The 26,402-nt window shown below is 38.9% G+C and overlaps 1 protein-coding gene across 4 annotated transcripts in view; it reads left to right on the top strand.

The window, feature by feature from the left end:
• Window positions 1–26,402, top strand: part of LOC132104492 (septin-7-like) — a 393,004-nt gene that overhangs the window by 338,184 nt on the left and 28,418 nt on the right. Inside the window, exons 1-3 of one of the 4 annotated variants that reach the window (XM_059509991.1) lie at window positions 6,789–6,821; window positions 7,930–8,032; window positions 20,312–20,418. In XM_059509991.1, coding sequence (XP_059365974.1) covers window positions 6,804–6,821; window positions 7,930–8,032; window positions 20,312–20,418 — 228 coding nt within the window. In that variant the 5' untranslated portion in view covers window positions 6,789–6,803. Of the gene's footprint in view, window positions 1–6,788; window positions 6,822–7,929; window positions 8,033–20,311; window positions 20,419–26,402 lie in introns of those variants that run through there. The other 3 variants (XM_059509994.1, XM_059509993.1, XM_059509992.1) reach the window with 3 other exon arrangements.

Here is a 26,402-nt window from a genome sequence, read left to right as displayed (position 1 = left end):
TAGTTTAGGTCAACCTGAAACTGAGGCTATTGCTTTTCAAGACCCTAGGTTAACACTGAGGTTAAAGGAGTTAGAGCTGGAAATAAAGAAGCAAGAGTGTGAAGCTCAGATGATTAAATTGAGAACCGTTGAAGCAGAGACTGAAAGGGATATTAAGTTGCAAAAGTTGGCTTTAGAAGCTCAGCGTGCTGCTCTACAACCAACCCCTTTTCTGCGTACCAGCACTTCAATTTCCTCTCCTTCATTGACAGCAACTAGTTCTTTGTCTCAGGGGGATAGCCATGTGTCTACTACAGTTCCGTTTGACCCCAGTAGATATATTAAACTAGTACCACCGTTCAGAGAAGCGGAAGTAGATTCCTATTTTGTCACATTTGAGCGAGTTGCAGGAAAGTTAGGCTGGCCAAAAGAGATGTGGGCCCTATTATTGCAATGTAGCCTCAGTGGAAAAGCACAGGAGGTCTGTTCTGCTCTGCCAATCGAATCTTCTCTCGACTATGATCTAATTAAGGCAGCGGTTTTACGTGCATATGAACTTGTCCCTGAAGCATACCGGCAAAAGTTTCGGAGACATGGGAAAACAGCCAGGCAGTCTTACGTCGAGTTTGCAAGGGAGAAAAAAATCCTCTTTGATAAGTGGTGTCTTTCTAGCAAGGTAACAACTCTGGAACAGTTGAAAGAGTTAATCATGCTAGAAGACTTTAAGAATGGTGTGCCAGAGAACGTGGTGGTTCATTTGAATGAACAAAAAGTTGCTTGCTTGTCTAACGCTGCCGTTTTGGCTGACGAGTTTGTATTAACGCATCGTACTGTTTTTGCTGCAGCACGGCAGCCAAAATTTGCCATGCCATATGCAGTCGATACGCTGAATGCAATGCCTCATGTAACCCACCCTGCTAGAATTGAAAATTTCATGAAAGGTGCTCGTAAATTTAAACCTGCAAATAGTGAAAGACAAGAATGTTTTTACTGTCTAAGCCCTGAACATTTGATTGCGGACTGTCACCAGTGGAAGCAGAAGGGTTTGAAAACTAAAAGTGTAGCACTTGCTCAGACCTTACAAAAATTAAGCCCAGCTGATGTAGAAAGTTACCAGCCATTTCTCCTAGAAGGCATGGTTTCTATATTTCCTGATGCGGAGTTTAAGCCAGTAGTTATGCTTAGAGATACTGGAGCTTCGCAATCCTTCATTCTCGAGCATAGTTTACCATTTTCTGCTGACACGTACACAGGATGTGATGTGTTGGTGCGAGGTATTGAGATGTGTTGTGCTAATGTACCTTTGCATACGGTCAGGTCTTGTCAGTGGAGCTGTTAGGCTGGGTGTCCGCAAACAGTTACCGGTAGAAGGTATTGACTTAATTATTGGGAATGATTTAGCAGGTGGCGAAGTTTTTCCCTCTCCAATTGTGTCATATACGCCAAGTGTCAAGGAGCAGTCTAATCTTGTTACCTTGTATCCTTCAGCATTCCCTGCATGCGCAGTGACCCGTGCACAAGCACAAAAATTCAAAGAGGTGGTGGATCTTGCTGATTCCTTTCTTGTCCCTGACATTACCCCATGTGAGTATACGCTGACTACAGAGTCTGAGATTACGCCTGATCCCAGTTCGGAGTTAAAAATTCCCTTAAAAGTGAGTCGAGAACATTTGATAGCAGCACAGAGAGAGGACCCAACGCTGGCTAAGTGTGTTAAAGCTACAGATCTCAGGCAAATGCCTAATTCTGGGGTAATGTATTTCTGGGATCATGGACTGCTGATGCGTAGATGGAAACCAGATGAAGATGATGAGAACTGTCAGTTGGTGCAGCAAATAGTTTTGCCTTCTGGCTATCGAACACATGTATTAAAGCTGGCTCATGAACATGTAATGTCCGGTCATCTAGGTGTAACAAAGATCTATTATAGAGTTTCAAGATACTTTTACTGGCCTGGTATAAAGTCTGCTGTATCTACCTTTTGTAAAACTTGCAAAGTTTGCCAACTTGCAGGAAAACCAAACCAACAAGTTCCTGTTGCTCCTCTTACGCCAATCCCTGTGATGTGTGAGCCATTTGAACGACTGATCATCGATTGTGTGGGCCCATTACCCAAGTCCAAGGCAGGACATCAATACATGTTGACTATTATGTGTGCTGCAACACGCTTTCCTGAAGCAGTTCCATTACGCAACCTGAAAGCCAAAGCAGTTGTGAAAGAGCTGATCAAGTTCTGCTCCACTTTCAGTCTCCCAAAAGTAATCCAGACAGACCGGGGTACAAATTTTACATCAAGAATGTTTGAACAGATTCTGAAGGAGCTTGACATAAATCATCAATTATCTAGTGCTTACCACCCAGAGTCACAAGGTGCGATTGAGAGGTTCCATCAAACTCTTAAAACAATGCTGCGCAGCTACTGTGTTGAGACTGGAAAAGATTGGGATGAGGGTCTCCCATTTCTTCTGTTCGCCGTGAGAGAGACGGTACAAGAGTCTCTAGGATATAGTCCAGCTGAACTTGTCTTCGGTCATGTGGTGCGTGGACCATTAAAATTGTTGAGCGAGCAGCTGTTGACTGAACACCCAACACCAGTAGCTATCCCTGACTATGTCCAGTCGCTCCGCCAGAGACTTCAGAGTGTTCGTGAAGTGGCAGTAAAACACCTTGAAACAGCACAAGGCAAGATGAAAGCACGTTTTGACCAGAAGTCTGTTAAAAGATCTTTCCAGCCTGGTGATTCGGTTCTAGCTTTGCTACCCACTCCTGGTTCTGTGTTTCAGGCGAAGTTTAGTGGTCCCTACATTGTCAAGAAGAAAGTGAGTGACACAAATTAAGTCATTGATACACCTGACCGTAGACGTAAAAGCCGTTTGTGCCACATCAACATGCTGAAAAGGTATGTGACTGCACAATATGAAAGTGAAATAAAATGTGATAAACCTACAGATAAAATGAACTGTGAGACGGCAAAAGTGCCAACCGTCACTGCTGCTTTGGTTACTAACTATACCATGGAAGAAGACGGATTGTGTAGCAGAGAAGTGCAAATTTCTTCCACACGGTTACAGAACTCTGCTATTCTACATAACCTCAAGGGTTACCATGCTCATCTTGGTGAAAGTCAAGCTAAGGAATTGACTGATTTACTGCATAAATACCCTAATCTGTTCTCAGATGTACCTGGTAAAACTGCAATGTGTTCCCATGACATTGATGTTGGAAATGCATCCCCGATCAAACAGCATCCTTATAGAGTCAATCCCCAAAAGCGTAACATAATGAAGGCTGAAGTGGAGTATATGCTGCAGAATGGATTCGCTGTGCCTAGTCAAAGTCCCTGGAGTTCGCCCTGCCTCCTTGTGCCAAAACCGGACTCCACCTATCGCTTCTGCACTGACTTCCGTAAAGTCAATACCATAACTAAAGCTGATTCCTTCCCGCTTCCTAGAATGGAAGATTGTGTAGACCGGGTGGGTAGTGCAACGTTTGTAACGAAGCTAGACCTCCTGAAAGGATACTGGCAGGTGCCTTTAACTCCACGTGCATCAGAAATCTCAGCTTTTGTCACTCCAGACAATTTTCTACAGTATTCAGTCTTAGCTTTTGGGATGCGAAATGCTCCCGCCACATTCCAACGTTTAATGAATAATGTGTTGGCAGGTGTGAAAAACTGTGAAGTGTATTTGGATGACGTGGTTGTCCATTCACATACCTGGACGGAACATCTTTCTACCCTTGAGAATGTTTTTCAGTGTTTTGCTGATGCCTCATTGACCTTGAACCTTGCCAAATGTGAGTTTGCAAAAGCAATGATCAGCTACTTGGGTAAGCAAGTGGGGCAGGGAATGGTGAAGCCTTTCGAGGCTAAAGTTGCAGCTATCCTAGAGTACAAGATTCCTTCTAACAAACGTGAATTGCGCAGGTTCCTTGGGATGTGTGGGTATTATCGTGCTTTCTGCCCAAACTTTTCCTCCATTGTCTCACCACTAACTGATCTGCTAAGTACTACAAAGAGGTTCATCTGGACACCCAGTTGTGAGTATGCTTTTAATGCAGCAAAAGACTTACTCTGTAGTGCTCCGATACTCAAAGCCCCTAAATTTGATGCCCCGTTTATGCTAGAAGTTGATGCCTCTGCTACAGGAGCTGGTGCGGTCCTGTTGCAGGAAGACAGTTTCGGTATAGAGCATCCGGTTTCATTCTTTTCTAAGAAGTTCTCAAAGTGTCAGCAGAACTATAGTGTTATTGAGAAGGAGGCGCTATCAATGTTGATGGCACTACAGCACTTTGAAGTGTACCTAGGTGGTAGTGTTGAGCCAATAGTAGTGTACACTGACCATAACCCGTTAATTTTTCTTGAGCGCATGTCCAATGCAAGTCAACGGCTTATGCGATGGTCTCTCACAGTACAAGAGTTTAATCTTGACATCCGTTATAAAAAAGGTTCCGAAAATGTTGTTGCGGATGCGTTGTCTAGGTCATAAATGGTTTAATTTGTGACTACTACTTTTTTTTTTCTCCAGTAATGTGAGTGAATTGGTGTCTTGTTTATTATATAACTGACTATTGTAATTTATAATCTTAACGGTGGGGGTGTTACGTCCTGTGACGTAGACTTGCCGTTGTATTGTGCTGGTGAATGTGTTCACTTTTTCTTTTATCTCTCTCTCTCTCTCTTTCATGCAGCACTCCAAATCATCTGCAGCTGATCTTAATTAGCAGGAGCGTGGCTTTTCTGCTGGCAGCGTTTATAAAGCAGCAAAGAGACTGTGATCGAGAGGAATCCCTCTCCATCTATCCCAGACAGAGTTGTGTGAACTGTTGTTGAAAAGAGAACTTATGTGGTGAAACCTGTTGTCTGAGTACAAGCATTTAGACTGTGTGAGTTTGAATGTTTAAACCGTGTAGGGAGACGGGCGCCAATTTATTTGGATTATCCATCCCTAAACTTTTCTCCTGTTTATGTATTGTTAGTCAGGGAGAGAGGTAAGATGACTGTCTTTATTTTTCTTTTCTTTTGTTAGGTAATTTATCTGGGTTTAAACTTTAGAAATCCCTTGTTTTGTTTGTTATTTTGGCCTGGCCCTCTCCTGACGATTTATTTAAACTTGGTTTGTTTGTTGATCATTTGTTTGCTTTATAAATATTTGGATACTTTTTATTTAAATAAAAGAAACGTTTAGTAAGCGTATTTTTCTTCAGTTTTCTTTTGTTTGTGTGAATCAAAAGGGTGTTGTGTAGCCTTCTGGATCTAACTCCGTGAGAGGTATTTAGAACTGGGATAGATGGAAAGGAGTTTTCTCACATTTATATATTTGTTACAACACTTGTTACTCCCCTTGAAACCCGATAGACCAAAAAAAAAGGGGGAACGTAACACTCTTTAGATATACTGAGCGTCTCATCTTTGACAGGCTTTTAGCCTGAAAGAAGGAACATTTAGCCTTCTGAAGGAACCTCAGTTAATCTTTTCAGACGACTTCTGCGTGTACTCGTGTGTTCACACTTCATACCTGCCTTCTAGAAGAACACCCAGTGATAACATCAGCAGGAAGTTGTGCAGGATATTCGTAACTTTCAGTTGTAGTTTCAAGATCGAGCATTGCTTATCCATTGTGTGGGTGGTGAAAATAAAGTAAGAGAGGACAACATTTCTCAGACATACAAAATAAATGCAATGGTTCATCTTAAAGAGATCGTTCACCTGAAAAGGAAACTTTTGTCTGACTTGGCAGACTCAGATCGGTATGATTTCAGTTGTACTAAAGCATTTATATGATAAATAAAAAGTCTGGTGTCACAATCACACATACTTCAGTCTTTTGTGGTTTAATAATCATAAAAATGGCTTAAATTCCATGTTTTTTTAATGACTGGATTCTGTGATTGTCTGCATCAAGTGTGATTGTGATGTGAAATGTGATTAGCACTGAATAACTACTTACTTTCAATATAAATGTTGGACTGTTGCTCACATAACTTCATAACTTGACTTATGACTTCAGAAGACCTTGAATATAAGTCATATTAGTTAAAATAAGTCATCTCAGGTCATTTGATAGATACCCTTTTACTGTACGTTGCAGCAGACTTTCTGAATCATCATCACAGGCTTGTGTCTGTCAGGCTGCACGTGTTCCTCCAGGACATTTCCTTTTGTAGTGTAAGCAGAATAACATGAAGGTTTTGATAGTCAAATGAGTTGGGTTTTTATGTGCTGCAGTCACTGATCAGTGCATTTGATGAGTTGCTGTTTCAGCAGAAAGAAAAGGCCTGGTTTATTAAGTGAGATGATTTTTCAGTTAAGTTACGGACAATTACTAAAGCCCCATTTCTGGCCTTCCTGTAACTCTGTATGTTTAGAGAAGTGGTATGGTTGTGCAGCATTAGGAAAACACTACAGGCTGTAAATTTTTGGTATTAGGACTAAAATAGACAGATATTTACAGGATCTTCCACAGATGTGTTTCTTTCTTAAAGTGTGTCTGTATCTTATTGGCATTTACATATGGTAGTAATGTGACCATTTGGATGTGGTGCAATGGATGTTAATGTCAGATATAAACAAAGCCTTGGTGCTAGGGCTGGGCGGTATATTATGTTTAGGCAATATCATATGATCTGATATACGTATCTGAATTCTAGCAGAGGACACAGAGTGACAAACCTCTTAATGCACTTCAGCTGTTATCTTTCTTTGTCTCATTCTGTCTCTTTGTGTTTTATTTTGTGTATGTGGATGTCTCTCTCCCTGCCTGCTGGAATCTGATCATCTCTTCTTCATCTGTTCATCCATCGATCTGTGGAACAACATGATCTGAATGCTCTCCAAAGTAGCAGTAAGTACAGTCATTTCAAACACCTCGACAAACAACAAATGCATATGTGGTTCAGCTCCCCAAATGGTCTCTCAAATCTGGAGCCTGCCCTGCAAATCAGCTCAGAATCGCAATGTTTGAAAATGGCATGCAAACGATATGCTTTCGTGACCACGTGGCACATCACATGAGTGTGTAACTGCGATACCGACGATAGTCCAAAATATCTACCACTTAACCACGTGGTTAATCGTGTCTACCAGTATGTCGTCCACAACTATGGTCAATGGTTTTTCAGATCCCTAATTATAAGTATTAAGCTTTAGTGTTCCACACTGTGCATCCCACATTATTTATGCTACAAACATGAATTATGCCTCAGATCATGTGGTTTGTGTGATGCCATGTTAAGTAACTTGACGAAGGAAAACACATAGGACTGGTCACACCAACTTGAATGTTCAGTGCAAAAAATCGGTGAAATTTGATCCAGTTTAAATGAGCGATTTATATGCAGATTCAGTATGCCAGTTGGTGGCGCTTATGGAAAAATAGAGTGTGCAAAGTGTGCAAAATTGTGTTTCTGAAATCAATCAGAGAACAATTCAGTCAGATTTGAGACCCACTGCCAGATTCTTCCTCTGCGGTTCACTGTCGCTTAACACTTTTTGGGCATGTGACCAAAAGTGCCAATCCTATTGGATGACTAGTTGGCTAGTTTTCTTCGTAGTGCGATACAAAAGAGTTTCGAACACCTGAGTAAAAAGGTTTTATCATTTTTGTGTCAGTCTGAACATATACATTAATAGCTGTTTGGTGTGATAAACATTTGTATTGGTGTGCAAAGTTCTTTACTTTGCTAAAGGGAAGCAATAAAGTTGTCCAGTAAGCAATTAGTCATTTTCTTCAGAAAATGTAAAAAATAAAGTTTTTAAATGATTATTTGTCTTGAAAAAAGCCCTTGTTTTATTATAGCCAAGTTTCTATGCTATTATGTGAGTGTCAAACCAAATATTTCAAATATAAGTTAACTGTCTGTGGTCATGACGGATGGCCGTCTACGTGTTTTTACGTGTTTTGTCAGTCATGCCTGCTAAAGCCATTGACTGTGTTTGGTTTTGGTCTACAGCAACAGAAGAACCTTGAGGGGTACGTGGGATTTGCAAATCTCCCCAACCAAGTGTACAGAAAGTCTGTGAAGAGGGGCTTCGAGTTCACTCTCATGGTCGTCGGTGAGTATCTTCTGTCCTGTTTATCCCACCGCTGGCATTGAAATTGTCTCTCTTCCTTAAGTGAAAACTCTTGTGTCACTTGAGGGCACTGATAACCAAAGCCTTCAACAGCGTTTTTGCTTGGGATGGGCATTTTCCGCAAATATCACATTCGAATATTTGAGCTCACAAAAAACGAATATTCGAATATTCGTTTATTTAAATTAAGTTTAATGAGACAGACTTTATTTTTCAGCAACATTTATTGTTTCCGTCATTTTGAACAAGCTTACACACAATAAGCTTGAACATTACACATCGTGTTTTGTAGCTGAAAACCTTTAACATTGCGTGCAAACAAACAACAGTACAGATTAAAAGCAAAAAAAAAATAAAAAAATTAACAAAGAAAAAACGTAAAGCAGTCCGCAGCAATTAGGCTATTGTACAGAACATAGCCTACACTTAAATTTGAAACTTTTAAACTGTCAGCAAATCTTTTTTTGCTTTTTTTTCTATTGCTTTACATGTTCTTGTTAAGAATCACGGGCATGAAAACATGATCGGGGGAAAGTCGACTCCTTAGTCTGTTAACAATAAGGCCGGCCGCGGAGAAAACGTGCTCTGACGGCACAAACGTTGGCGGGACTTAGGGCTGGGCGATATACAAAAAAAAATGATATCTCGATATTGTAATTTTTTTTTACGATATTCGATATATATCTCGATATGTTGGCATTTGCATTTAAATAATAAAAAATAAAACATGATTTTCTTTTGCCCATTAAAAAAAACAAAAAAAAACATTTAGATTAAACAGCTAAACTAACTACTTAAGCAGTTAAAAATCTAGACCAAGAGATCACTTACTGCTTTTTATTAAATGAATACATGTAGGTCTATATGTAACTGAAGTAGTGCAAATTAAGTAACAGTTACAGAAAGTGCATTCTGTCAACTTTTTAGTGCATGCAATTCACAATTTAAACTATGCAACTGGGATAAGTATTTTATTTTAATTTTTTTAACAAGTTTTTAAGCTAAGAACACAAGTCTGTCAACTGTCTGTGGTTTTAAGAGAAGCTCTGTGGCATGAAACTATGTTCCTACTGACACTAAAAACCCTCTTAGATGGGGAGCTAGTTGCTGAAGCACATAGCTATTTCTTATATATAAATATATATAAATGAATACCAAAGACTTTTGCATTCTCTCTGTCTATATTATGGAAACTGGTAAACATATCAGTGAAATTCCCCAATAGTAATTCCAAATGCCCATAGCCTATGTTTCTCTATTCAAACATCAGCGGTCGAGTAAGTGCATTTATTTTGCGATCACAAACGCAAACAATACAGTTGAGATCTCACGACAGAACACAGACCGGCTGAACAACGCTTTCATTAGATCGCTCAATTCCAGCTTGTTAGTGTTTTCAGATTATCGTCAGCGGCTCTTCCGCAATGAGGAGTGAGCACGTGCGCATGGTTAAAATAAGCAAACACCGGGCAGAAAATGTATGCTTGTAACAGTGGAGCTCTGATTAGGAGATTTAAACTCTTGTTATCTGGCAACCGCTATCATTACAGCTCTCGTAGTAGAGGGGTGTAGAGCAGTCAGCAGTTACAGGTTCCTTTTTTGGACATTCGGCGCGTTCTTTTGGGAAAGTATGCTTGAATTTGAAATATTCGATATTCCCGATATATTCAAATTGTACATCGTCGTCAAAATTATTCTGATATTATCGCTAATATTCGATATATCGGCCAGCCCTAGCGGGACTCACAAATAATGGTGTGCTAAGCGAATAGGTTTTGTGAAGCGCTTCGTGTTTTCGTTTCACCACTGAATGGGATCCTCATCTGGTGGAATACATGGCTCCAGCAAGAACTGTTCCCACTCGTCTCGGCTGGACTCTCTGTAATCATCACTGAAGAACTTGCTCAGCCTTTTCCGACGAGTGGGCATTGCATCCGCTTCATCGTTGGTGACGGCGGCTGCATCCGCACCAATCGCATCAAGGAAAATGTTCTGATAATGTTCAAAAAAGTTTTTTTTTTGTGTCATTTGTGTTTGTGCCGAGGGTCTAGGGCAGACGCGAGAAGAGGAGTTTTCACTGCATTCTCCAAGTTAGCAGTGTTTATTCGTTGCTTGAGAGATGTGTCAACAATGTTCTTCAATTCGGTCACTTTCTGTGATTCTCCACGTTATATTTGAAGTACTGTAGAAGACCGCAGTTCTTAGGGGCCGTTCACATATATTGCGTCTTTTGCGCGCTCAAGTTCGTTATTTCTAATGTAGACGCGCGGTATGCGCGCTCATAATGGAAGCGACGCGTGCGCATCGACGTGCCCATTTTTTCCAGGCACGCGCGTCTGCACCGCATCGAGTTAAAAACATCTCAACTTTTCTGAATGCCGCAAGCGTACCGCAGATCATGTGACAAGAACTAAACATTCAGCTTCATCCTTTCCCGTAACAATGTTGAAAGCTCAGCTAAGATGAAGGAGCTGATCATAGCTGTATATGGATTGCCATTTTGAAATAAATTTAGTAGCAGAGCTACTGAAAGCGATTTTTTTTTTGTGCTGCAAAGCCATTTATCCTTTGCTGAAATTTCTGCGTCTTCATGGAGAGAGCAGGTCATGGTTGCTTAGCCACGGCAGATGCCAGGAGCGCTTCTGCCCAAGCACTTTGGAGAAGGAGAAAGCGGCGCGCCTAGCGTTTTTAGGCGCGATATGTGAACGGCCCCTTATTCATTCATTAATTATTTTTTGCTTGCATACATATTCAAATATGCCGTGGAGAATCACAGAAAGTGCCCAAATTAGGTTTTATTGTGAACTTTTTTTTTTTTTTTTTTTGCGAAATTCGAATATCATTTTTATTTATCGAATAATTAGAGCAGAACGAATGTTCGACTATCCATGCACACCCTTAGTTTTTGCTATATCTATTAGACCGTTTCTTTATTTTCAAAGTTTTGAGCCTTTTACAGACTTTTAAAAGAAATAGTTCACCCAAAAAAAGAAATTGGTAATCATTTTACTCACCCAAACTTCTTCCGTGGATCACACAATAAAATTTAATAGCTGGACAGTCCTCATTCCCTTTCAGTGCATAGAAAGGAGTGTAAACGGTCTTGTAACTTTCTTCTGTGTTCCACAAAAGCAGGAAAGTATGGAAGCCCGTTTCTGCCACTGAAAAAAAAATTAAATGGTAATTGTGACTCCATATTTTCCATAATTTGACTTTATAACTCAAAGCAATGAGAATTGTGAAATATAAACCCTAATTGTGAGGGGAAAAAAGTCCAAATTGTGAAGAAAAAGTCAGAATTGCAAGTTTATATCTTGCAATTCTAACTTTATTTCACACAATTGCGAGTTTATATAATGATAAAAATAATAGTATTACTAATAATAGTAGTGCTACAACAATGAAAAAACTATTAAAATGCAAATTTCAATGATACAATATAAAACAGCAAAATTAATCAAAACAAACCCCTAATCCACAGCGAAGTGCAAGTTACAGAGGACACCACTGATGTGCTGCTGTGAGTGAGAACACGTGCTGCTGAGTTGGGAATATATTGAAGCCGTTTGACAGATTTAGCTGATAAACCAATGTAAAGAGAATTGCAGTAATCAATTCTTGAAGTGATAAAAGCATGGATGAGCCTTTCAATATCAGGTGTAGAAAGGAAAGGCCTAATCCTACTAATATTTCTGAGATGATAAAATGCTGATTTAGTAACACTTTATTAACATCAAATATCACACCAAGGTTACGAGCTTGTATAGACTGCAGTACAGAGCTGTTATCCAGTGTCAAATTAAAACTGCTACTTTTTTGGATGGCTGCTGGTGTGCCAATAAGAAGAACCACAGTCTTAGTGTTATTTAATTTTAGAAAGTTGTGAAGCATCCATACTTTTATGTCCTTCAAACATTCAGAAAGGATTGGAGAACAAACTGTAACATCAGACCTTGAGCTAATGTATATTTTATCGTCAGCATAAAAATGATATCCAAGACCATGTTTTCTAATGATTTGCCCCTGAGGAAGCATACAAATGCTAAATAGTATGGGCCCCAAAACAGAACCCTCACACAATTCTGAGAAAAAAAAGTTAGAATTGCGAGAAGTCAACTTGCAGTTGTGAGAAAAAAAAGTTAGAAGTGTGAGATAGTCACAATTGCCTTTGGAAAGGTTGGAAAGTGACAAATAAATGAAACTATCCCTTTACAAAATAGATTGTGTCTTTCTGTGGTTTGCGATGTGGAAAAAAGCTTCAATGAAACGTTAATGAAAACGGGGTCAAAAATAGAGGGCGGTTGACCCAGCATGCAGAGCTATGTGGATTACGTGCACTCATGTGTCTAGCGGTATTCGGTTTCTCGCGGGCCGCTTCATGCCAGGCGCTGGCAGCTGTGCGCTGAAATGCATCAGTGATGGATTTCACATGGCAGAACAGAATGAAAGAACAGGGCTTGAAGAAATGAGCATTCAAAACAAATGTGCTTCCCATTCTCCCATGGACCTGGGTTTTCCCCCTTCCTTTGGAATGTGTGTGTGTGTACTTGTTTTTCTATTCTGATGGGGACTTAAACCTGAATACACACAGACTCATGGGGACTTGTGTCACGGAGGGGACCTAAATTGAGGTCCCCACGGGTAAACAAGCTAATAAATTACACAGAATGAAGTTTTTTGAAAATCTAAAAATGCAGAAAGTTTCCTGTTAGGGTTAGGTGCAGGGTTGGTGTAGGGGGATAGAAAATACGGTCTGTACAGTATAAAAACCATTACGCCTATGGAGAGTCCCCACAAGGATAGCTGACCAGACGTGTGTGTGTGTGTGTGTGAGTGAGAGAGCGTGGCCTAGTGTGTGTGGGAAGTTTTCTGTAATCCCATTCATTCAGCCTGGCCTGTGGACTCTACCTCCACATTCAGCTCTTCAGCCTTCAAACACAACACAACCTGAAACACCCACCTGGGGTCACCTCACGTCCTGCTCACTATCCAGAGCCAGAGCCGCGTTTCTGGAATGTCAGTGTTCCAGAATTCCATCTGGAACACTGACATTCCACAGTCAGTGGATGAAAACCTGAAACACCCACCTGGGATTTTGGGAGGAGTGTTGTAGTGGCTAGGCCCTGGAGTTTCCCCCTCTGCTGCACGGTGTGCAGGAAACAGGCTTTTAGATGGCAATTTAGTGTACAGTGTGTGATTAGAATCACATAATAATTGAAGAAGTGCAGTGCTATCAAACAATTCCAGCTCTCTCTCTCTCTCTCTCTCTCTCTTTCTGTGGATGATAAAGGCACAGATGTTGTTGTTGTTGTTAAGACCACCCGTCTCTTCTGGGTGGGATGTATGTTGGGCTCGTCTATGGTTTCAAAGGTGTTTGTTGCCTGACAGTAGAATAGAGTAATGACTGAGGCTGGTGAAAGTCAATATTTAACAATAATTAACCTGTTTACCAGCCACTTGTAAGGTTTATCCATGATCTTGGCTGGTATAGAGGCATTTAAGTTTATTCCTCTTTCTTTTTACTTGTTCAGATTAGTTTATTATCAGTGTTAAGGATTATTTGGTTTGTTAATCTTGACCTCATTATGACTGCTGAAAAATTATGGATTTTCTACCACATTTTAAGTTTTTACAGTGCTTGTAAAGCAACAATATACGTGTAATACTTAAATATTTTGGATATTTCACATTAAGGTATGCTAGCCATTTCTGGGTTTTTATTTTATAAGTGTAAAACTTAAATTTTAAGGAAGCGTATAAATGTAAGATAAGTAAAAAACCTACACCTACTGTACTGACCTTTATTGCACTCAATCAGTAAACAGACTGAATATTTGCGTACTGAATTACAGTTGGTCTTGTTTCTCACATCATCTGCCTTGCACCTTCTGTTACCACTTTTATTTCAAAGTTGAAAATGTATCTCCACTCCTTAGCATTTTAAACTCATTCTATTTTTTTATTGTCTGTTTTGTTTGGTTTTATTCTCTTTATTTAAATTTCCTTTACTTCATTCAGCATATGTTTAAATGTGGTATATAAATACAATTTGCTTACTAATACTTGCATACTGAACTATTATTTGCCTACTGAATTGCATGCTGAATAGCAATTGGTTTGTGTCTTACATATTTGCATACATGAATTATGATTATTCTTCTGTCCTTCAATTTTTTGCATACTGAAGTATGATGAGGTATAATCAGCAGCACCAAGATTTATAGCAGAAATTGTGCATAATTACATGCAAATAACCCTAAACCAAACCCTATTCATAATATTACTCAATTCTCAGTACAGTACTTACAAGGACAAAAAAAGTGTAAAGTCTAAAACCATGTGGTCATCGAGGTGACGAGGTCTTCCCAGGGGATCTGTCTCTGGGGCGCATCTAGTTGTCCTGGTCTCCGCTGATATTCAGCGCTGTAGAGGTCATCTCTAGGTGCTGATCCACCATCTGATCTGGATATGGACTGGATCCATACGGCTACAGGGACCTAAGAATAAGAATGAAACAGTCTAATATTAGTATAGATGCTTTTCTTCTTACGATGTAGCGAGTACATCGGGTGTTATGGGAAGTGTTCCCGGTTAACCTAATGAATGCAGCCGAACCCTCCTTTAATGGATTTGAATTATAGAAATGTGATCATGTATTATGTGTATGCCAGGTTAAAGAGATGGGTTTTTCATTTCGATTTAAACCGACAGAGTGTGTCTGCCTCCCAAACAGTGTTAGAGATATTATTTTAGAGTTTGGGTGCTAAATAGGAAAAGCAGTTGATTTTGATATTCTAGGTATTATCAAATGACCAGAGATTTGAGATCACAGTGGATGTAAAGAACTATAATGCAATATGAGCTCACTCAAGTACTGAGGAACTAAACCATTCAGGGCTTTATAAGTTATTAGCAAGATTTTGAAATGTCTTCGATGTTCAATAGGGAACCAGAGTTGACAGAACCGGGTTAATATAGTCATACTTTTTTTTTTTTCAGAATTTAGCAGTGCGATATTACTAGTCACCCAGTTTTTTTATATCAACTATGCATTCCGTTAGTTTTTCGAATTGCAGTGCTTCGCCAGGCTGCAAAGAAATATAGTGCTGAGTATCATCAGCATAGCAGTGAAAGCTAACACCATGTTTCCTGATGATATCTCAAGCTGCGGTCCTACTACTGAGCCTTGTGGCACTCCATACTGTACTTGTGATGGATATGATACCTCTTAATTACTGCTATGAATTGATGATTGTCAGATAAGTATGATTTGAACCATGCCAATCCAATGAATGTTGTGGTCGATAGTGTCAAACGCAGCACTATTAATCCAGTAGCACTAATAGAGAAATGCAGCCAAAATCTGGTGATAAGAGCAGGTAATTTGTAACTCTAATGAGAGCAGTTTCTGTACTTTGAGAAATCCTCATAGATACCATTTCTCTCGAAGAAAGAACATAGCTGAGAGGATACTGCCTTTTTCTAGTGTTTTTGATAGAAAATGGAGATTTGAGATGTCTGTGATTAACTAATTCTCTAGAATCTAGTTATGTTTTTTTTTTTTAATGAGAGGCTTAATAACAGCCAGTTTGAAGGATTTGGAACATATCCTAATGACATTGACAAATTAATAGTATTCAGAAAAGGATCTATGACTTCTAGAAACACCTCTTTTATTAGCTTAGATGGAATAGGGTCTAAGATCCATGTTGCTGGTTTTAATGATTTGACAAGTTTATGCAATTCCTCCTGTAGGTCTTGTTCCCATATTCTTGTTTTATCTATGCCAGTGAAAGTTCTTTGAGAGTTCGTAGTAAACGCTGTCCCTCCCAGTGCAGTCCCAAGCTTTTCCTGCTTCCCAGCTCACCCTGGCCCTGTCATGAGATGAGGAGTTCCTCTGGAATAAGACCCCTGGTTTACACAGCTGTGGCATATTTCCTTTAAAGGAAGCGAGCTGGACTCTCACCGATCCTCGTGGTGGGCTTTGGGCTGAACCGCTTCAGTGGAAGGACTCTCTCCTTGCTCTCTGTTCAGGCTTTTCCATAACACTTAACGCCTCTTGTTTAGATTTCCCCGATTGCAGTAGTTTGGACTTAATGTAGAGTTTGCTGTGTCTGAAGAGTGTTCATTAATGGTTAATGTTGTGAAATACAGCTGGTTAGATGGATACGTGTTGTGAGTTGTTTTTCATCTGCTTAGGGCAGGCCTGTAAGGATTTGACACAACACAATCAGTGAGTTTCATAATGTACAGAGACGGGGCGGGTTACAGATACCACAGTTTGGCATTTTTGGGCGGGTGACAGGAAAGCCCTGATCTGTCATCATTCTTGACGCGGAGTTCAATGAAGGAATCTGTAATTATATCTGGTGTTAACATGACAAACCTTCTGTCAATAGTCACCTTTCTTTTCATCTATCAATGTCTCTCTCTTTCCTCAATGCTAAACTCTGCATGCACACTCAGATCTCGCTTAACTACTAAAATGAAAAGTTCACCCAAAAATCTGTCATTTACTCACCCTCATGTTGCTTCAAACCCCTATAGCTTTCTTTCTACATAGAACTGGTTTCCAAAATTAACTTTTCTGCCAAATCGGTCAATGGCAAGTAAACAGGGAAAACTGCCCAACCATAAACAGTATTTCACATTAATTATCTGTTTTTTCTTGCATATTTGCAGGCGACATAGGTCTATTGTTTTAGTCACACAAAGTGAAGTGCACCTATAAAAAAGTCAAATTAATTTCTTTACTAGTAGAAACAACTCAGTCAGACTAACATTCTTAATCTAAACCAGGTCTGTTCACACAAAGAACGATAACTATATTAGCATCCACAACAATGGAAGATAACTTTCTCTATAAACGTACTGTATTTTTGTAAGCATGTACCAGATCGATCTGCTAGCAGTACTGCAGAAAATGTAAGTATGCCAGTACTCGTCCTTGGTGTGACCAGGCTTTGACAGATCTAAATAAAGTTATAGACAACTAGCAAGTTTTCTTGAAGTCGTGGTCACACTAGACTTTCAGCATACAATTTTTTCTGGACACTGCAACATGTTTTTTTTAACATAAATTCAACATATAACAGTCATTCACAACACGTTTGGGGAGACATGAGCGAGTTTTGTCCAACTGTCCCTTTAAAACGTTTTTACTAAATGAGTTTCCTTGAACAGCTGCAAGTTACAATACTATAAAAACTCCTGCAAGCTACGATTCCACAAGATCTTCTGCTTTTTACGTGAGTTTCTTCCAGCAGGGAAAATCTTCTCTCTGGCAGGCCTGTATTCAGTATCAAATGTCTCCCAGCAGTAACTCCACCATCGTGGCTGTTTTTCTTCTCTCTCCGCTGTGCTGGTTTCACTCCAGAGAACAGCAGAAGTGCATCCCAGTGCCTGCTTCGCTCTGCCACTCGCTGCCTGCTTTTATTGTTTCCCTAATTCATAATGACATTTTAAAGAAGACCGTATTTCACTCACTGTTTTCACAAGACCATGGGCCTGTTTCAAAAACCACATTCAGCAAGCAAAATAAATCCTGTGGGGTTTTTCCTCATTCTGCTCAATGATAGCAGTTGCTTTTCTCGAGTGGAAGACGTATCTGCTGTTATGTTGAGGTCACTGTTGTTCTGCCCTTCTGGAAAACATTTAGGATTTGAAAGAAGCTTTTGTTTGTTTGAAGGTACTCTCCGTGTTTTACGTGCAATGGAAGTGACGCTGGGTTGGGCACTTGTTAAAGGTCAGGAGAGAAGCCCTGCATTGCTCTGTGCCAACATGCACCCAGTTCTCTTCACACTTTCCTCTTTGTTCCAGGCCTCACAGGAACCACATTGCCATGCATCCAGCTAATGGATCACTCTCGGATGCTTGGAGGAATTGTTCTGGGAAAAAGTCAATTGTTGTTGGAGACCTATGCATTATGGGGAAGCATCAAATGTCAGCAATATATTTGTTTAACAGTGGGATGAGTTACCTTTTTTAGTCTATTATAAACTAGATTTGTACATTTTCAGAAGAAAAAAAAAGTAGTTGACACAATACTGGGTGGTTCAGTAATGTTGCTGTGCAGTGGCTAATGTGCTCTGAGCAGTTTTTAGGGTTGCCAAGGAATTTTCTAGATAAATGCTAAGGTGTTCTGACATGCACTACTGTTCAAAAGTTGTTTTTTTGTGGAAAAGCTTGTGGAATCTTGTTACCAATGCTAGAAAATGCAAATGGCAAATTTAATGAAACATTGTCTGTATAAATGACCAGTGGCCAAATATCATAGATTACTTTTTAATGATTTCTGAAGGATCATTTGTCATTGTATGTGTATCTGTTATGCAAAACTAGTTTAAGGGGGACAATAAATGTAAAAAAAAAAATTATTATTGAAGACTGGAGTAATTTAGCTTTGATTACAGGAATAAATTACATTTTGAAATATATTACAATAGAAACAATTATTTTAAATTGTAATAATGTTTCACAATTTTACTGTTTTTACTGTATTATTGGTCAATTAAATGCAGTCTTGGTAAGTAGAAGATGCTTCATTCAGAAATATATTTTTTAAAAACTTACCGACCCTAAACATTTGAACAGTAGTGCTTGTCAAAAGAGCTCATCCTCAAGTCTCTATGATAGTTTTATTGTCCACCATGTGACTAACGTAACTACTCCTTTTCCAAACAAGCAGGCAATCTGAGGTATTGTAGCACAAACTGTGCTGGAAATGCACAAAGTGTCCCATATCCGATTTTTGCATTTACACTATACACTGCTGAAACTACCAAACGTAGACGTTCTGACCTGGAAAAGGAAGTAAAACCGCGTTAAATACAATGGATGCAGATGCAAATAAAATTATACAGTGTTTTACTTTCCACAATATTTTGAAAAGTCAACAAAAAAATCAGCAAAACGTTGGTCTCGTACGGCGGAGAAAAAAGAGGAGCCCTTGTTGCAGCCTGGGCGAATTTCGCGCCTATAATAAGTCATGTGATCTCAGTTAGTGGTGTCCACCTGAGTTGACGTCACTTTTTTAATGACGTACGACTTGCATTTCCTGGGGAATATCCGATTTGTCTGCTTACATGGCACACGCAAATGCACGTATCCGATTCATATCCGATTTATTACCACATATGAATGAGGCCTGAATCCGATCTGAGAACATCGGAATCCATGCGGTTTTTTTCCTGCTTACATGTTCTCCGGTCATATCCGAGTCGTGCCACATGAGAGGAAAAAATCGGAATTGGGTCACTTGAACCATGCAGTGTAAATGGGGCCTTACAGTTAAAGGTTAAGTATGAGCAGTGGCATGGCAAACACCACTAATAAAGTTTATAATGGCTTGTGAACATCCTCTTTGTTTATCTTGGTTCACACACCCTCTGTTTCTTCTCCTGAATTGTACTTCATCATATAGTCTGAGTTTCTGACTGTTTAGATTTCCCTACATATGTCCAGCTAAATAGTAATCTCTTTATGGAATTCCACACATTTCAGATGTCGTCTGCATTTCCCAGACTCGCAGGCAGTGACCAAGCCCATATCAATTCAGAGTTGATCAGATTATGCCACTCCTCCAGACTGATTTCATGTTTTTGGAGTTAAGTTGAAAAACTGCAGAATGTCAGGCGTTAAAAGCACCAGGTTTGGTAGATCTGCAATGTTGGGCCTTATAGGGACCTTTGATTTTTTTTTTTTTAAATAAAAACATGGAGAGAATCATGGTATCCAGTTATTAAAATTGTTGTATAATGCTGAATGTCATTGAATTTGTCAGATTGGATTAACAAATCAAAATTTGGGCTGTATTTAATTTATCCAACCTCTGTTTTGCAGAACTTTATTTGACACAAAAGCAATGACTTATTGTAAAGGATATTTTTATACATTATACAAGATTATTCAATTGTTTCATGTATTAATTTAATTACCAGTTTTTTTTTATTCGTATGAAATCCAGAAGAATTTAAGCAGATTTTGCAGATGAGAAAAAGGGCCATATTACCGTTATGAAATGCTTTTCGATGCTATTAAAATGGAATTCAGAGAGCATTAAAATGGAAAAAAAAAATATAGGAAAAAAATGTTTAATGAACAGGCATGCAAGTGGAAGTGGTGTGAATTAGGGCTTTTCAGATTCTGTGTAAATCTCTAGACTCTAATTCCACACAGTCATTGTTCACCAGCCAACAGAAGTGATGAGTGAGTCATCTCCTGAAATCTCTGACGTAAACTCTCTCGTTCTCTGTCCTGCAGGAGAATCAGGTTTGGGGAAGTCTACACTCATCAACTCCCTGTTTCTGACAGACTTGTATTCTCCGGAGTATCCCGGACCCTCTAACAGAATCAAGAAAACTGTTCAGGTAAGATCCACTCGGCGTACGGCTGTATCTTTTCCTGCTTTTACCAAGAGGTCATTATAGAGCGCAGCAGTGATCTGTATTTTTGTCACCCTGATTCCCTCATCAAAAACCCAGTCAGATTTTTCCATTGGTTTTAGGATTTTTGCAGAAAATAAGCTCAGTGACCAATAAGAGTCTGATTCATTGATTCATTTTTTACATGTTTTCTTAATTATGATAATCTTCAAAAATGAACACAGCCTTTATGAATCAACTCGTTTATGGGTTTTGAATGATAAGCACTTAATTATTGCATGCAGCACTCTATAGAGAGCTGTGGTTCTGGCAGCTGGATCACATATGCTTCAGTCCGCCTTATGTAGTGTTGAATCGCTCGCTAAATCAGCAGTATTCTGGCATTGGCCATGCCAAACCTGTACTTAGGAGCTGTTAAAGATGGCTTCCCATTGCTCTAAGGGAAGGCACTTGTGATGTGGCCAGCAGCTGTCAATCAAATGAGCTTTCAAACTGGATTGACAGGCGGTGTCAATCACTGTTAAACACTGTGTGTCCCATCATCCCTCACTGGCTTTTGTGGTATGCGGTTCGTCAGCTGTTGTAAAGAATGCAGTGATTACAATGCCACGCTGTTCTCCAGAAAGACATATTTCAGGTCTTTTGCATTCAGTAGGTCTTGGGGGTTGTGTGGACCACTTTCATGAGGTACTTTCTTATCTTAGAGTCTGTCGGTTGGTACAGCTGTCTGAAGCACTATGCAAAAGTTATCTTGATTGAGATGAGTGTGATACATTACATAACTGTGCAATCATATGTTTTTGCACATGATGTACTGGAATCCTTTGCAATCTTGCAGAAATCAGTTCATCTAGTTTGATTTTCAACGGTCCCAGATGGAATTATGAGATCAGCCATGAGGATAAACTAGGGGTGAACGGTTTGAGGAAAAATTCAAATTGTGATTTTTCTGATACTAAATTGCAATTTTAAAAAGTGATTAAAAGAAAAACTCCAGGTTTGCTGTGCTTTTTTGTAAGGTTGCGCAATTTGGCAACAATTTTTGCGATAAATACTTATATATTACTTATATATTTATATACCAAAATGGCTAAATAATTATAATAATACTATAAAAATGACCTTTTTAATATTACAGTAAAATAAAGCAAATAGTTGAGAATAATAATAAAAATATAGCTGCAAACAGTGTTTCCGAGGCCAAGCCCGAAAAGGGCCATAGCACAGTGCAGGGCGGGAAGAACAAAAATGGCAGAAATAGAATGTACATTAGGAAAGCAGATTGCTTCAGAAGTAGAGAAGTTCGAAATTGAACAGAAGTTGATATGAGAATGAACATAAACACGTTTCTGACTCAATACAAACAATACAGTGTCTGAAACAGAAGCAACATTAGCCACCTTTTGGAACGCTCTCCAAAGCGGATACGTTTAAAAATGCCGTCTTTACGTCATAGTGTGGACTGTGAAAACGGAGGCTTTTGAAAACGATGATGCATGTTTAGCACGTCTCCCAGTCTACGTTCACGCTTGCTTTGGCCACTTTTGGCCACTATACTCCTGTGTTACTCGCAGCATAATTTTTCATATCGGCTGATGCCGATATTTACACTTAAAGCCATTATCGGCTGATTCCGATATCAGTCCAAAAATATAGATGCATACCTAGTACTCCTCTCAGAAAACATACAAATAAAGATAATTTTAGATGTTTAATTACTATTTGGAGCATTGGGATCACTAGACGGGGTCTCAAAATGAGCCATTGACTCATTTTGCCAGCACGGGTCACATATATAGTAATAATAATTTTTTACTTTACATTACATGACCAAAATTGCAACACTTATATTTACTGCTGTCTAAATGTAATTTTTATTTTCAAATGTTAAGCAAACTTTTATTTTTTTATTAGCCGACGAATAAACGGCTAATAATGAGCTGCTCATGTGTAAATGAACACAGTACCACACTTCACTCTGAAACACTGCGATCTTTGTGATTTAATAGTCACACTGAGCCATATAGTGATCTCAGTTTTGTTTTGATTAATCTTGTTGCCCTTGTCTAATCAGGATGTCTCTCTTGAGCTTGATTATGTCTATGCTGATAGGTCTGATAGATCTTTCAGTGGTACTTTAGTAGAAGCAGGTCAGTTTTGCTGTTGTGTTTCTCATGGCTCTATCAGGGGAAGGATTAGGTTTATATCTGGATTAATCTCAGAGAAACATGGTTTCCAGTGTTGAGATGCCCTTCTGTCTAGAGCAGTGGTCACTGCAGCCACACGTCTGAAGATGCTAACATAACACGAATAACATGTCACATAGAAGCAAATTGACAGACGCAGTGTGTTATTATAAAATAAAAGTGGTTATTATAAAAGTGGTAACCATGGTAACCATCTAAATTAAATGATTACTGAATGTGCAGATTGATGGAGAATAATACAGCCTTGATTTCAACACTGTTCTGAAGAGAAAAAAAACTGCGGTAATCAATCACTACAAAACATAATCACTTTCAATGCTGGGTGAAATAAAAGTAAGTTTATGTAAGTAAGTATGCTTCAAACTGATAAAAAATTGCCATAAAGGTGTCATGCTATAAAAGATTTCTATTTTAAATAAATGTTCAAAATATATACACTTTCTATTTAACAAAAATCTTGAAAAAATATGAAGCAGCACAACATTGTGTTTTCAGCGTTATAATAGTCTCTTGGGCAGCAAATGAGCATATTTTTATGATCTCTGAATGATCTTGTGACACTAAAGACTGGAGCAATGCTGAAAATTCTACTTTGATCACAGGAATAAATTGCATTTACAAGATATTACATCAGTTATTTTAAATAGTAATAATGTTTCATAATATAAGTGTTTTTATTGTAATTTTTCTTTTATTTATTTTTTGGTCAAAATAGTGCAGCCTTGGTGAGAATAAAACATCTTTAAAAACTTTTGAAATTATTACTGACCCCAAACTTTTGAACGGCAGTGTATATATTTTTACTGTAACAATTTAGTATGAAAAATGTCATGCAGACTAATTCAGAACATTTGAAATTAAACATTTATCTGTTAATGCTCTTGTGTAGTGTAGCTCCACACGCTAAAAAAGGCTGGGTTGTTTCAACCCAACCTTTGGGTTAAAAATTTAATGTAAAAATGAACAGTTGGGTTAGTCCATATTTGACCCAAAGTTGGTTTGAAACAACCCAGCAGTCAGTATTCATGTCTCTTTGACAGCATGTGAAATGAGTTTAAGTGCTGATGTAAGAATCTGAAGCCTCTGCTGTCAGATCAATCTGATCGTATCTCTGGTCTCTTTTCTGTCCTGCACAGGAACACTGAACTCGTGTGTTGTTGTTGCCTCTGAGAATTCTGGGAAGTGAGTCAGATAATCAGTATGTGACAATGTGATTTGTGCATGAGGAGGAGGAGGAAGAGAAGCTTCATCACTGATGTTTCTCACTGAGTTGCATCACTCTTGTCCAAACGAAGATCAGGCTCTTTGTGTGTGTGTGTGTGTGTGTGTGTGTGTGTATGTGTTTAATAGCTCTGATTATGATACGGTGCATGGCACACACTAACCACACACACTCTGTGGTCTGGCACCAGTGTCCTGACTATTTCAGGCCTGTGTGTGTTTGTAAGTGCTCATTCAGTGTAGTTATGTTGTTTATGTAAAGTGTTGCCAGCTTTATAACTGGATATGTTAGCTATTGAGATGTGAATCTGTTGCGACAGGCGGAAAGAGGAGTGTAAGTGTGTCTTCTCAATCCCTCAGTACAACAATTTGTCTGTTTGTATTTAACTCAAGTAGTCCGTCATTACTGCTAATCGTCAGTAAGTGAACATGTCTTTGGCAATGCTTGCAATGAAATACTAGTATTAAACAAAGGACTGCAGACTTGTGTGTTGAAAGCTGAGGCTTTGGCAGAGCAGTGATCTGTCCAGACCTTCAAACCTGTGGGATATCTGACGCGACGGCCCACACTGGTATCAGACTCTTTAGTGTTGACTTTAAAACACATCCCAAGTTAGTAACTTAATTGGGGCTGATGCTGCTGCTGATGCTATTAAGTTGCTTGGTTCGAGCTGCCATTGGTGACTGTATGTCTGCTAGTTGCTTGAAATGTTTAACCAGACCATCTCACCTCCTCAGTTGACTGCATCAGGTCAGATGAGAAGAGGACGACAGCATCCATGAACACAGAAAGGCCGATTTCTACTCCACCTGTTGGGTGTACGGACACAGAAGGAATTTTAGACGGTTATAAAATCAGTGTGTTCTCATGGTTTGTAGACGTTTGCTGAGTGATTACTCTGGTGTGGTGTAATAATCAGGGTGATGTCATTGATGTGGAATTGTTTGGTAAGACAGAAGATACGGGATGGGTGCTCACACCCCCTCACATTACCTCAGATCATTTGTCGTTCCAGCTAATGCCTGGAATGAAGAAAAAAAACTACTGGTCATCATCTGTCAAAATCACAACACATGTCTCCAACATAAACATTGACATTAACAACTGCTTGGAAATGTCACCATTTTGGTTCCAATTTCACTTGACAATTCTGGTGCCTTTTAGTATTTTAAATAATTTTGCATTATTCATTAATTGGAATTTTTTATTGATTTCAAAAGTAAGTACAAATTATGAATACAGTCATGGACAAAAATATCACCCCCTTGGTAAATATAATCAAAGAAGGCTGTTAAAATTAATCTGCATTGTTAATCCTTTTTATCTTTTATTTAAAAAATTTTTTAAAACGTATCCTTTCATTGGATAATTCAATTCAATTCAAATTTATTTGTATAGCGCTTTTTACAATACAAATCGTTACAAAGCAACTTTACAGAAAATTATGCTTCTACAATATTTAGCAGTAGCTTATAAGTGGTGACTGTCAGTTTGTGCACGTATGACAGGATTTGTAGAAAAATTAAGACGTACAAGACGTAGTCAGCCAGATGATGAACATTATTAATATTATTAATAATTAATAATTATTATATGATGCAGTCACACTTGTAGCAATATTTGTTAGTTCTATTGTTGATTCAGGGTTAGCATCATCTGGGGTTCTCTGAGGGTCAGCATCATCTCTTCTCAGGTGTTCTGGATCCAGACTGGAGCTTGTGTAAATCCTAGTTACCATGGGATGTAAATCCCGTGGCAAAACATAGAAACATAGAGACATCATTAGCATAGCTGCTGTTCCAACAAAGTAAAGTTAATTAGTTTAATTAAGAATGCACATTTGATCAGATACAACTATACTCACAATTTAAGATACATTATTCAAATGCTTGGCGAAAGAGATGTGTTTTTAATCTAGATTTAAACAGAGAGAGTGTGTCTGAACCCCGAACATTATCAGGAAGGCTATTCCAGAGTTTGGGAGACAAATGTGAAAAAGTTCTACCTCCTTTAGTGGACTTTGCTATCCTAGGAACTACCAAAAGTCCAGCGTTTTGTGACCTTAGGGTGCGTGATGGGTTGTAGCGTGGTAGAAGGCTAGTTAGGTACGCAGGAGCTAAACCATTTAGGGCCTTATAGGTAAGTAATGATAATTTGTAACTGATATGGAACTTAATAGGTAGCCTTTGCAGAAAATGTAAAATTGGGGTAATATGATCATATTTTCTTGACCTGGTAAGGACTCTAGCTGCTGCATTTTGGACTACCTGTAGCTTGTTTATTGAAGAAGCAGGACAACCACCTCGAAGTGCATTACAATAGTCCAGTCTAGAGGTCATGAATGCATGAACTAGCTTTTCTGCGTCAGAAACGGACAACATGTTTCGTAGCTTGGCAATGTTTCTAAGATGGGAGAATGCAGTTTTTGTAACATGGGAAATATGAATTTCAAAAGACAAGTTGCTGTCTAATATAACACCCAGATTTTTGACTGTAGAAGTAACAGTACATCCGTCTAGTTGCAGATGCAAGAATATCAC

The sequence above is a fragment of the Carassius carassius genome, chromosome 25 (genome assembly GCF_963082965.1).
Source record: "Carassius carassius chromosome 25, fCarCar2.1, whole genome shotgun sequence".
Taxonomy (NCBI): Eukaryota; Metazoa; Chordata; class Actinopteri; order Cypriniformes; family Cyprinidae; genus Carassius; species Carassius carassius.
Note: the sequence above shows the minus strand (reverse complement) of the source record. Positions and strands in the feature narration are given on the sequence as shown.